Below are 13,748 nucleotides of genomic sequence, written 5' to 3' on the forward strand. Positions count from 1 at the left end.
TTGCTTTACAGTTAAATTACACTAAATTCAGCCACCAATTACAATGTATGCTACAGGTCAAATGCACCAATTAAAGCCCTGCTGCAAATTACATGGAATTAAAACAGAATCTATACAAATTTGGTGCCAGACGGCTACCTTAGCAAACTAAAGGTTAAAATCAGGAAAGTTAAGAAAATCATGATTAGGTTGAAAACGGCTATACTGTGGTGCTGCCCAAAAGGTTCATATCCATCCTTTATCAGCGTCTGCCATCAGCCATAATTATATTTCAGCCATACCATAGGTATGGTGAAATATATTGTATTCGTAATGTTTCTTTCTTTCTTCTTTCTTTCTTTCTCCTGTCAAATCTTCAAATCGAATCAACTCCGCCATTTTTTAACCGATTGACTTGAAATTTGGCACAAAGGTAGAGTAAGCCAATACCCTCAGGTGTTTTTTTCATTTTTTTCATATCTGCCTTTGAAATGATTTTATTGAGGTTTTTGTCAATTTTTATGTATATTTTGGGCTCCTGTACCCTGGTATTACAGCCGAATGACATGAAATTTGGTACAGAGGTGCCTTGATCATATGCTCACCTAGATTCAATTACAGTTTTGGCATACGGTACAACAAAATGCTTAATTTTGCGATTTTTGGCCATTTTTTGACCAAAAAAGAACATTTGTGGCTCCTGTAGCCTCGTTTTACAACCAAATGATCTGAAATTTGGTATAAAAGTGCCCTTCAATTATGTGCACATAAATTCAATAAAAGTTTTCCCATACGGTACAACAAAATGCTTAATTTTGCGATTTTTGGCCATTTTTTGACCAAAAAAAGGACATTTTTGGCTCCTGTAGCCTCGTTTTACAACCAAATGATCTGAAATTTGGCATAAAAGTGCCCTTTAATTATGTGCACATAAATTCAATAAAAGTTTTCCCATACGGTACAACAAAATACTTAATTTTGCGATTTTTGGCCATTTTTTTACCAAAAAAGGACATTTTTGGCTCCTGTAGCCTCGTTTTACAACCAAATGATCTGAAAGTTGGTATAAAAGTGCCCTTCAATTATGTGCACATAAATTCAATAAAAGTTTTCCCATACGGTACAACAAAATGCTTAATTTTGCGATTTTATGGCAATTTTTTGACAAAATTTGGACATTTTTGGCTCCTGTTCCCTCGATTTACAACCTAATGACCCGTAAATTGGTAAAGGGGTGCTCTAGATATCTATTCAAATGACCCATGTATAATTTTTGGCATGGACTACTTTAAAATGATATATTTGGGATTTTTTTGGTCATTTTCCAATGGCCAAAGGGGTCAACGACCTCAAGGCCTATTGTTTCATGAGGGAGATGGCTGAAATATGCTGTATTTGCTCTCAAGCAAATGTCGGCCTTTCTAGTTCAGAAACAACTTCCGTCATAACAAGTATCTAAACAACTCCACAATAATTCACTGATTTCTTCAGTCATAAAAACTATCCAAACACCTCCACTTCCCCTGCTGCAAATCTTGCAGATCATTTTGATACAGCTGCAGGTCACCAACTGTCTGTTCAGGGCCAGCTGAACCTGGGGCGTTAAATTTAATCTTCTTCTTTCCACAACCTTTTTTTATTTTTCTGAACGTTTCGACTCTGCATTGTAATAATCAGGAAAAACATTATCATGCACTGAAGAAGATGACATATGGTTGTCTAAACGTTTGCTGAAGAATTAAAGAAGGTTGTGGCATGAAGAAGACTATGTTCAGTTGATCTACCAACCTGATGAAACTATTTATGGATGAGGGGTGTTCATTCACTTGTCTTAAACTTTACAGAGGGTCTGCATGCCCTTTTTTGTAAAGCGCTACGAGCTATTTTGATTCACCATTAATCGTAGCCGGCCTTTTGTAATTCAACATTCAACACAGCGTTATCTGGATAATGTTTCCAAAGCTTTATTGGACGTTTTGATTCTATGTAACATGTTATTATATTAAGTTATCTTGAGTTATTTGTATTGTAAATAGTTGACAGCTGACGATTACTTATGCAAGTTTGACCTTTGATTTCAATCTTGACTCAGTTGTTGTGATTTTGTGTTATTTTATGTTGGGGTCTCCCGGCCCCCCAGGAGGTATTGAAAAACGCCAGTAGGCGATGTATTTTCCTGGATAAACAAATAAACTGAAACTTATTTGTAATCCTGAATTCATCGTTAACCATTATTGAGACAATCTTCTTGACGAGTAGACCTGATATCTTTTTTTAGGGTCCAGACAAAATCCTGTTGCATACCGAAGTATAATTTTTTCACCATGGGTATCAGGAGGACTTCCTGCCCTAAATCACCCAGAAGCTGATGTGGGTTCAATCTAAGACTCTAGTACTAGTAAAAGCCACCGAAAAAACGTCTTCAAAGATCCACCCAATTATCTTCAGACCTTGGACACAAGTCTTGTCACAGACATCTTCACAGATTACCAACTTCAAGATAACTGTGGGAGGAAGGGATTGACATAGAGCTGTCTCCAGGCCCCATCCTTCCGTCCTGGGAAGGAAACACGCTCGTACCCAGCGCCGCGAAGAAGCCATAGGTTTAGATTGTGGGCTCAACCAATACACAAATAAAACTATATGGAATCCACAGCTGTCATTTTGTTTTGTTTTGTGTTTGTCTCTTAGCAAATCGTAAGTTGTGTGACTCTTGTGTGCAACGTGAGACTGTACCCTAGTTAGCTAGTATTTTCTACAGTTACCGAGGCGAAAACAAGACGAAAGTTTACTATTTCGGGGGTAAAATGTTGCCACAATGGTGATACGTTATATCAAAGGGAACATTAAAATGTACCTAATTTGGTGGCGCTGCGAGGGTGTTAGATTACCCTTCTAGATTGCCGAGAGGGGAGTTATGTCACGGAAGGGAGTTCGCTACGGTAGCGCGTTTGGCCTTAAACATTCACGTCCCCAGGATACTACCGCCCTCCCAGCATGCTTCGCGCAGAAAAATACGTTCTCTGTCCCAGGGCTGTCTTTGAGAACCACAAACCACTAGTAGCCCCCATGCGGCCAAAAAGTGAATTGCATAAAAGACTCGCACACGCATATTCAGTGGAACAAGACAATTTATTACGACGCTGTGAAGGAGCGTGGGAAGGAAATTTACTTGTTGGGACGGAACAAAAATTTACTCCATCCGTCCCGAAAATCTGAATTTTATGGAATTGATGGAAATGTATTTCTGTAATCTTACAAATATGACAGATTCAACAACAAAAACTAGCAACATGGGCTCCCAAACAATGAATGGGACAGAAAAAAAGCTAAAGCTAGCTGCATACTTCCTTTGGTTGACAACTATTGGAATGTTTCCAATGCAGACATATCTCTAACACTGCAAGTGTCATGGACTGATTACCAAGATAAAGCTGATTTCTAATAAGCCCTGACACTTATAGAAATAATTCAACCAATCTGTGGTGTGACCTCCAGACAGGATATGTTGTGGTTTTGATGCCAATTTTCCGTCTCCTCTCAACTTTGACTCCCTCTTCCTTCTCTGTGTCATTGACACTTGTGTCTAAGCAGTGCTAGTGATGAATTATCAAGGAGTTTTAGGAGTTGGTCGTTATCATGCTGCCAAGAATCTTGCTTTGAGAGTCTCTAAGTCTGAAGACACGTGTGTCTAGCCTCTATGCAGTGGGAGTGATGAAGGCCCTAAGTTTTAGTTATTCATCGTTCTCACGTTGCCAAGAATCTTACCTTGAGAGTCACTACATGTAAGTCAGAAGAAGTCGGTTCTTCTGTGTGGCCTCCTTTGCTGACCCACAGTAATAAGACAGAGCTGTCACCTTTAAGAGTTTTTAGTTGTTCTCCGTTCTCACGTTGCTAAGAATCTTACTTTGAGAGTCTCTACATGTAAATCGGTATAACTCTATTCTTCTGTGTGGTCTCCTTTGCTGACCCACAGTAATAAGACAGAGCTGTCACCTTTAAGACTTCTAAGAAGCCTTGACTGTCCCAAGAACCAGTTGCCTGGTCTTCAAGTCTGCAGAACCACCCTGATGACAAACTTTGAAGGGTAAGGAATAATGGGAGAGGTCAGATCGAGTCAAGGGCATGCACTAATATCCCCTCAAACGCAAACAGGGTCATCCTGACATCTGGTACACTACCAAAAAAATTTTTTCTTGTTTTTTCTAGACTGCTTGGTTTTCTTAACCTGTTGACAAATTTTCTTATATTAAGAAATTCTAGAAAGAATAAGAAAGAATAAGAAATGAAAATTGAAGATTCCTTCGACAGGGATTCTTAAATCAAGAAAATTAAGAAAATATTCCTTGTTCTAAGAAATTATTTCTTGGAGCGATTTTCACTCCTAGAAATTTCTAGAAATTCAAGTTTACATTTCTTGTTTACATGTCTGACGAGATTATTTTTCTTATCAAGTTTAAGAAAATATTAGAATTTTTCTCTTCCATTTTCTTACATTACCGCTGGTAAGAAAAAACAAGAAAATCAAGAAATAAAGATTGTTATAACCAGAAAGAAATTCTAGTATATTCTTGTTTTCGGTATCAAGAAATAGTGAGCAAGGGGATTCTTGTTTTTTCTTGTTCGTGTTTAGAAAATACAAGAATTCACTTCTTGCTTTTCTTGAATATACTGCCAGGAAAAACACGAAAATCAAGATATTTAAACTATAAGACAACATTTAAGTAAATACTAGAATTACATTCTTGAATGTTCTTGTTTTCAGTAGCAAGAAACTTTGAGAAAGAGAATCCTTGTTTTTTCTTGTTAGACTCTAGAAAATACAAGAATTTGCTTCTTGGCTTTCTTAAATATATTGCTTAGAAAAAACAACAAAATCAAGATAGTTAAACTATGAGACAGCATTTAAGTAAAGACTAGAATAACATTCTTGAATGTTCTTGTTTTCAGTATCAAGAAACTTTGAGAAAGGGAATGCTTGTTTTTTCTTGTTAGAGTTTAGAAAATGCAAGAATTTGCTTTTTACCTATTCTTGTATTTTTCAACAAGAAATCAAGGAAGGCACTTCTTGTATACTATTGGTTAAGTAGAAATAAGAGTTATTTTCCTCCTTTTATTGACGTGACAAGACTTACGACATTGTAAGAATGCTGTTTTTGAAAAGTCCTACTTTTAAAATCAAGAAATTTCAAAAAGGAAATCCTTGTCCATTTTATAATGTTTGAAAAGATACAAGTATGGTTTCTTCTCTTTTTGAACTTAGAAGAATGATGAATTTATGACAGGCAAAACATTGTTTGGCGTTCTTATTGTTCAAGTCATGACTAGGATGATATCCTTGAATGTTCTAACTTGTTTTTCACATCAAGAAACTTTGAGAAAGGCATTTCTTGTTTTCACTTAAATGTGATCATGTGATGCCAAAGTCATGTGATCTTTTTCTAACTCCTGATTGGTAGATTCATATCAGATGGCAGTTGAACAACAGAGTTCATTTTGAATGCAGGGCAGCATCAGAGCTGCTCACAGATCTGTCTGTATCAATGGTTTTTCAAAGACTCATGTCAGTTTCAAGTCAAAACCTAGGTGCAAGGGAACAGGAAAGTCAACGAGGATCTTGGTTTGAGCCTAGCAGCTGCTGCAGAAAGCAAGTTGGCACGGAAAAGCTGGAAATCGGTTTGGCAAAAGGTAAGGCTGCCCCCCTCCCCCCGAGGCATTGAAAAACAGTTTAAGATAATGATTTTAAAAGGCTTAAACCTGGATGGTTTTACCATCAAAAGCAACAAGCATGAGTGTGTCTCTGATAAATGTCTATCATGGTAAGTCTCTTTGGATCAATTTTACTTATTAGTCGAATAAATAGTCGAATTTTGGCATAAAAGTTGACTGTACAATGACCTAACCTTATTGTATAAACCATACAAGTACAGCAGTGCAAATTTCTGTGCTAGAAGTTTATCTTAAACCTCAATATTGTGAAAATGCAAAATAATGATATAATGTCTTTACTTTTTTCCAGATGTCTGATGTTTTTTACATCCTACCAATGCCAATGCCACACTTCAGGCCCGTGACGGTTAGCATGCAGTTTGTAGTGGCTTACCAAGAAGACAAAGGCCAAATATGTTTGTAATCATATGTTAAGGTGACAATTTGTAATCTTCCTAATGTTCTACTAGTACCAGTTAGTTTTGTATTAAAGCATTTTGGTAAGTTTTTTTTTTCTAATGTTTCTTGAATATAAGTATTGTAAAACTTTGCCATTGTAATTTTCTTTGTCCATTTATTCCTTAAAAAACATGTCATTTTAACTGTATTTCTTGAAGTAAGAAAAGTATTCTTGATGTAAGGACTGAGAAGTAAGAAAACCTTTCTAGGCAATAAGAATGTTTGCTCTTGATGTAAGAAAAATATTCTGACTTGATGTAAGAACATTTATCTTAGAAGTAAGAAAACCTTTCTTGGCAATAAGAATGTATACGCTCGTGAAGTAAGAAAAATATTCTGACTTGATGTAAGAACATTTCTCTTAAAAGTAAGAAAACCTTTCTAGGCAATAAGAATGTAATGCTCTTGAGGTAAGAAAAGTCTTCTTGATTTAAGAACATTCTATCTTAGAAATAAGAAAACATTTCTAGACAATAAGAATGTATATGCTAGTGAAGTAAGAAAAATATCCTTGATGTAAGAACATTTCTCTTAAAAGTAAGAAAACTTTTCTAGGCAATAAGAATGTATGCTCTGGAGGTAAGAAAAGTATTCTTGATTTAAGAACATACTATCTTAGAAATAAGAAAACCTTTCTAGGCAATAAGAATGTATGCGCTCTTGAAGTAAGAAAAGTATCCTTGATGTAAGAACATTTATCTTAGAAGTAAGAAAACCTTTCTAGGCAATAAGAATGTTCCCTCTTGATGTAAGGAATATATTCTTGATGTAAGAACATTGATCTTAGAAGTAAGAAAACATTTCTATAGACAATTAGAATGTACGCTCTTTAAGTAAGAAAATTATTCTTGATGTAAGAGGATCTATCTTAGAAATAAGAAAACATTTCTCAGCATAAGAATTATGTTATTTAATTAGGAAGATATTTCTTGACTGTGAATAAAAATAAATCCTAGAAATAAGAAATCATTTCTTGGCAATAAGAATTTCTTGAAGTGAGAACAGTGTTCTTGGTATAAGGACATAAATCTTAGAAATAATGTTATGTTCTTGGTATAAGGACATAAATCTTAGAAATAAGAAATCATTTCTTATAAATAAGAATGTAGTTCTTGAAGTGAGAACAGTGTTCTTGGTATAAGGACATAAATCTTAGAAATAAGAAATCATTTCTTATAAATAAGAATCTAAATAAGAATTTAGTTCTTGAATTGAGAACAGTTTTCTTGATATAAGAACATAAATCTTAAGAACCTAAGTCTTAGGGACCATAAACATTTCTAGGCGATAAGAATTCAGGTCTTGAAGTCAGAAAAGCTTTCTTGGTGTAAGAACAAAGACATTAGAAATAAGAAACCAAATTTGTTCTTCAAGCAAGAAAAGTAGTCTAACTGACTTGATTTGAGGAAATGCATCTTAGAAATTCTCATTGTGAGGATTTTCAACTTAAAAGTTAGAATTACATTAAAGGTATTCAAAGATCCGAATCTTTGCAATAGTTACTTTTATGTTATAAGATAAATAGAATTCAAGTGAAATAGCATTTCCAAGTGAAATCAGCAAGATGCAAATATCTGCATTTAGAAAAAAACTTACTGCAAGAATAACATTTTGGAAGTAGCTTTTGTGTACGTACTAGAAGCTTGTGAGAAGAATGATCTCAGATCAAGAAAAGTGCTGTTAAGAAAAAATTACTTACGATAGTAAGAAAAAAATTTCTTACTGCGTTGACAATTTTTTTTTCTTAAATACAGAAAGCTTTCTTATTTTAAGAATTTTTTTCTGTTTTTAAGAAGAAACAAGGAAGATAAGAAAACAGTTTTTTGGTAGTGTATGGAGGTTTAATTTGGAACCAGTGGGCTCAGACTTGGGACTCGGGTCCTGCAAAAATCAGGGGTTTGGGGTTCAAATCCCAACTGCCATAAACCCAAAAGGCGAAAATTTCATTTCATCTCCTACAAAGTAGGATTTACTACTCTCTCTGGCACAGATGATTAATGTTAAAAGAGCTGACCCTGTGGTCTGGCCATGCTGACTCCCAGACCTTTAAACTATTATTAAAGACCAGGGGTTGAAGGTTTTAAGTCCCATTAGCTTCCAGCCCAGTCAAAAGGCCATGTCCTCTAGGAAAGTGGTTTTCAGGTTGACCCTGGTGAAAGCAAAGGGTGTGAGGCCTGGGGAGTGGGGACTGCACAAACCAGAGGTTGAGGGTTCGAGTCCCGAGTGCTGACAGATCATGGGAATGTCATATTGTCCAAGACCCAAGCCAGAAGTCAGGATTTTTCTCTGCTGGGAAAGTAGGTAAACTGCCTAGGAAAACATTAGAAAAAGGAACCCTGGTTCACAAGGACAGTCTCATGATAGTCTAAGGGACTTCCTGCTGCAGTTGGGGGTCATGGGTTCTATCCCCATTCAACACAATTATTTTTGGAAGGCATAATTTTATCAGGTTGGTGGAACCATTTTGGTTGTGCAAAAGAAATCTCCAATATCCTTTCATCCATCTTCCATTCACATATTGCTGACAAGTGTTACTCAGAGGATCCCAGAAACATTTTCAAAACATTTGTAACTTTCTGAGAGGACAAATATTCCGAAATATAAAATGATTTTTTTAAATTTCTTCCAGCCTGTCTTTCCCACACCTAGAGGTCGTGACATTGACCTTGTAGAAAGAACAATGTTGTGATTCCTGCCTGTGACTTTTCCCACAGTTTATCCCGCTTTGATCTTGTCCTTGCTGGTTGTGACCCTCCCAGGGGCAAGGGTCAGGGGGCACTGGTGGTCTTTGACCTGGTTGTGGGTAAATTAGGGTTCTGAATTTGATTCTTTGGATCATACAAATGTATGTCATCAAGTTTTATTACCCGTTATATTATTTTTTCTATGAGGAACTACAGCACTTTGGTACATACCACTGCAATGAAGCTATGTTTTCTGTGTGCATTATGATGAAAGACCACAGCTGCATCCTGTATTGTGTCTCAGGTACAAAAACAGAGGATAGCAATCTTGCAACTTACCAGATCTTGGCCACTTAATGTGTATCAATCTATCAATCCAATTTCCTTGTCAACGCTTTTCAGCTTACACATCTTTATCAATTTCCAAAACTAAGAGACCAATTTACCAATCAAAATCTCCATTTCACGCAATTTCAAGTGATCACCTTTCATAACTTGATCCACATTAACCCCTCCCTACCATCGGTAAAGTATGACCTTGTGACTGACCTTGTTGTTTCCGCAGGGTGTTCCGTCGGCCCAGGGCATGTGCTGCGTCCGGCACCCTTTCTGTATCCCGTCTGCGTTCATGCACCACAGCCGCTTGCACGTTTTCTGTCCAAAAACAAGTAAACAAACAAATAAACAAACAAACAACAGTTAAATACAGAAACACTCACAGATTTTCTGTAAAAAAAAAAGTTGACCTTTCACCTGGTTTGGGTTTCCTGGAGAAGCTCTGAGAAACACTCACCTGTTGGACCACACCAAATAACTTCCCTGTTTTCAGCCAGAATCTAAATCACCTGAGGACTTACCTTAGTCATATTATTTTGTTTCTATTTTTTTGTGTGTACGAAGACTGAATTACCAAAAAGAGAGAGTAAAGTAAGAATGAATCACTAATCATTAGTATGTATGAAATGTAAGGTTATCATGATTCAGCTGGGATGCCTTGGAGTGCCACAATATATAAAAGTACAGTGTTGTTGAGGCCTTCTCAATAATGTTTCTAACACCTTGATAGCTGAAACATGCATACTTCAACTTTAGAAAGTTCGTTTCCAAGGGGGCCCACAAAAAGACTGCCGTTTATTTGTGGTATCGGCAGAATAATGTCACTTGACTTAACACAGACATATGACTACAGAAAAAGTATATCTCATCTTTATTTGTATCGTCTAATCTCCCAGAAAATGTGCGAAATACACAACTTGTTAACAGACGATACGAAACTTTAAAATGTTCCGCCCTCCCAGTTGGTAAATGCAAAGATTTATACTTTCCATATAAAGACCTAATCCCAGAAACACTTTTCTGTTGAACCATTAACATTCCAGCAGGACAGGAGAAAGTGGTCAGGGCTATCAGGTTACAGAGGAAGGCTGGAAGAAGCTGTGTTCCTGTGCAGGTGTGGCCTTGAGGTGTGGGGGAGAGAAACCACTTTCACTTAGCAAGGTCCTTCCTGGGGCACTTTTCCTTAAACTGTTCCTTAATAGCTTTGCCAGCTCCTTAATAGCTTAGGTGGGGGGAAAACAACTATTATTGAGTATTTAGGAAAAGCCTGTCTAAAACCATCCGTCAAACCTAACCCTGCTGAGGTGGCCTTTGGCTACCAAATTTGTACCAGTTATGGGGTTAGGCGACATGTGGTAGGTTAGCTGTTTTGCATGGTTGTAAACAATGGGTTGTATATGTTGTGTAATCTGTTACCAGCTCCATACACACAATGTTGCAACTACATGTAGCTACATGTATAGTCCGTGGGATGGCTTCTCTCTCCTTTACCATAATCGATACCTAAACCTAGCTGATGTTGGAAGCTTTCTAATAAAGAGATAAAGAAGATATAGCAATAGTTTGCAGGAAAAAGGGAATCTTTAAACACTTGGTTGATAATCTGATGCTTGTTGCCTGGGTCCCATAACCCACCCTATAATGAGTTGTTAAGGGCAAAATATACATGGAAGCCTAAGTTACCAAACCAAGAAGGCGCCCAGGGTGTGATTCTTGTAATTTTGCTAAACTGTGTCTTTTCTTACTTTTACTCAATTTAGTAAATCATAACTTTGGGGACGTGTTCCTCTCTTCAGCAACACTAGCAAGTTTCAGCCATTGGTTAACCCTCACCTGCACTATAAAACTGTAAGAAAACCTGCTTCTTTCCTTAATAGATGTCTTATCCTGCTAAGTCCTTCCTAAGTGCGCCTCTTAGGGGTCCTCTGAGCAACATTAACAAGATTTCCTCCCAGCTGGGTGGAAAATCACTATTACAGACCGGCAGCACAAGGGGCTATTCACAGGTAGGTAGGGGAGATGGAGGGGGGGGGGGGGGTCCCTGGGAGAGGAGGTGTCCATTTTCAAACAACTCCAAGGGAGGATCCTATCAATGGATACTGTAGATCTTGTAATTTTTCAGGACTGGTGGTTTCATTTTCATGGTTTTTGCTGTGATATAATTTTAAGAATTTTTTATAAATCGTATATAATTTATTTACGAACAATACTCCGGAATTGCTTCAAACGCAAATTTGAAATGATGCAAAAAGCTGCTTTCCCTCTTACCAAGAAATAAAACTACTGTACTGCAAACGTAACTGTATTTACAGTAGGAGGACCCTCTGGATAGATAGGAGAGGTCTGGCAGACACAGACACTTAAAACCATCTTAAAGACTTCGGACACCCCATTTCACTTCCTTGCTTCTTTTGCTACATTTTGAGGTAAATTGTAGCAGAAAAATGTCCTCAGATGAACAAGCATGCTTGCAATTGTCATCAGGCAAACATGTCAAGTCAGTTTTCTTAAGAGGAAACAAAAAATGTCAAAGTTTGAGAAACCCTGACCTTTAACCAAATTTGCCAAAATATTTCAGCTCATTTCTTGACATGCTATGATTGTCTTCTACGCTGCAATGATTATTCACAACAAAAGTGTAAGAACAAGAAATTTTATGAAGTTGGTTTTAGTCTGGAAGTAAATATCCATGTGTTTTTTTATCCAGAGATTAAATTGTAATTGAATAAGAACAAGAAAGAAAACTTGGTCCAGTCTGCTGAGGAGGTTATGAACCAGTGCTCCCTATGAACTCCCTAGGAGATGACAGGAATCCGGTGTGAGACCCTTTCTTGCTGTTTCTGCCTCATCTATCCCCCACCAGGGTCCTTTACAGCTCCATATATCTCACATGTGTTAGCACTGCTGAGGAAAATATGGCCTGGGGAGAGGAGTAACCCTCTGAATGGTTTTCCAGGCTGTTATTCTACTTTTGGTTGAGTACCAATTTCTAGAAAATGACTGACATGATTCATTCACTATTTCCTTTGCCAAGAAGTTGTGTGCTTGTTGCCAGGTGTGTGTGTGTGTGTGTGTGTGTGTGTGTGAGTCTGTCAGTGAACAGCATAACTCAAGAAGCCATGGATGGATCCTTATGATATTTGTTAGGTGGGTAGGGGTCAAAGGTCAAGTTCGATGATGTGGCCAAGGGCCAGAGAGTATGTTTGGGCCCCCTAGCAGCCTTCAAGGAACTGCAGGTACATTTACAGGTAATTATGCAAACCAAGGTTCAATTTGCCTAATAAAAGAGGAATTTATGGCATACATGTAAGTGCTGTAATATTGCTGCAAAGACTCTCAAATGGTAAAGGAAAGAATATTCAAAAGGTTACAAATCAAAGTTATTATTGTACTACTCCACACATATTAGCTCTGATATTAAACTATTTCATTTTTAAAGTCACACCATATCATTATATTTATGATAACCTTTTTAATCATTTATTGATTAATTGAGAATCATAACGAAGACTGAAAGAGAGATGAATCACTTTAAGAAGTTTATAACAATGTAATCTGTCATTTTTGCCAGTAGTTAGATTCAAAGAAAAAAACGCACACAGGTTTAGTTTAACGCACTCTTTCCTTAATCAGCATTCTTTAGTTTTACTGTAGCCACATGCAGGTGGTTCATTGGTTTGGGGGTTTGATCAGGCGTTATTTTCACAGCAAAACAAAAAGTGGGGGGGGGGGGGCAGCTAGCCTGGGTACCATCTTTTGCTTTTGTCTCTGGCAGGTTGTTACCCCAACAACAAATACTATTGGTGAGGTAGCAACTTCTCAGGGACAGAATAAGATGGTGTCCAGGCTAGAGGGGGCAGTCTCCACACACCTGCAAAACCAGAGATGTTTAAAGATCTCTGGTACAAAAGTGAGTGGAAGGGGGCTGTTTCCCTCTAACTGTGTACACTGACATCTCCAATAAACATTGCATTTTGATCCAAGCAGCATCAAGTCTCAGCATTCAAAGCTGGGTGTTTTTTTTCTCTTTGCAGATTATGGAGAATCATCCTCTTAGCAGCAAACCACTTTTAAGGTCCACATTGCAAAAAAAAGTGATTCATTACAACTTCTCAAAGACAAAACAAAAACAAATTAAACTTTTTTCTGCAACCTTCAGGCCGACTTTCAAGAAATAGCTATGGAAAGTCAGCATACAACAGTTAGGGGGAAACCTTGAGGGTGTGTTAGGGAAATATCAACCCTCATTAAGGGGAGCTGGGGGTCCTGGAGGGGGGGACCAGACTGGTCTCTCACCTGCATGGGGGTTGGCAAAGTTTCCTGTGCCGCCGTGGAGTAGTAAGCCTGGCGGAAACATGGGGAAAAACAGAATATACAAAAATGTAGGAGGAGCGGACAGACAGCACAGCACTACAGACCTGCGGAGGAAGGTAGAATACCCGCTGGCCTGTCCAGAACTACTAGACTTTGTTGCAGTCTTCGAACAGTTGGTTCGCGATTTTCAATGTTGGCTGGGTTCTCTTGTGCCGGGAAAGGGACTTAGCCGAGGAAGGGACTTTGCCGTGACAGCGATTTTGCCCC

General features: G+C 37.7%; 1 protein-coding gene across 1 annotated transcript in view; it reads right to left on the reverse strand.

Annotated features, from left to right (window-relative positions):
- LOC118416374 (A disintegrin and metalloproteinase with thrombospondin motifs 9-like) overlaps positions 1-13,524 on the reverse strand; it is a 54,255-nt gene extending 40,731 nt beyond the window's left edge. The window contains exons 1-2 of the mRNA XM_035821469.1: positions 13,464-13,524; positions 9,381-9,485 (exon numbers count right to left, since the gene is read on the reverse strand). Coding sequence (XP_035677362.1) covers positions 9,381-9,485; positions 13,464-13,469 — 111 coding nt within the window. The 5' untranslated portion in view covers positions 13,470-13,524. The remainder of the gene's footprint in view (positions 1-9,380; positions 9,486-13,463) is intronic.
- Between the last annotated feature and the right edge of the window lie 224 nt (positions 13,525-13,748).

Source organism: Branchiostoma floridae, chromosome 5 (assembly GCF_000003815.2).
Source record: "Branchiostoma floridae strain S238N-H82 chromosome 5, Bfl_VNyyK, whole genome shotgun sequence".
Lineage (NCBI taxonomy): Eukaryota > Metazoa > Chordata > Leptocardii > Amphioxiformes > Branchiostomatidae > Branchiostoma > Branchiostoma floridae.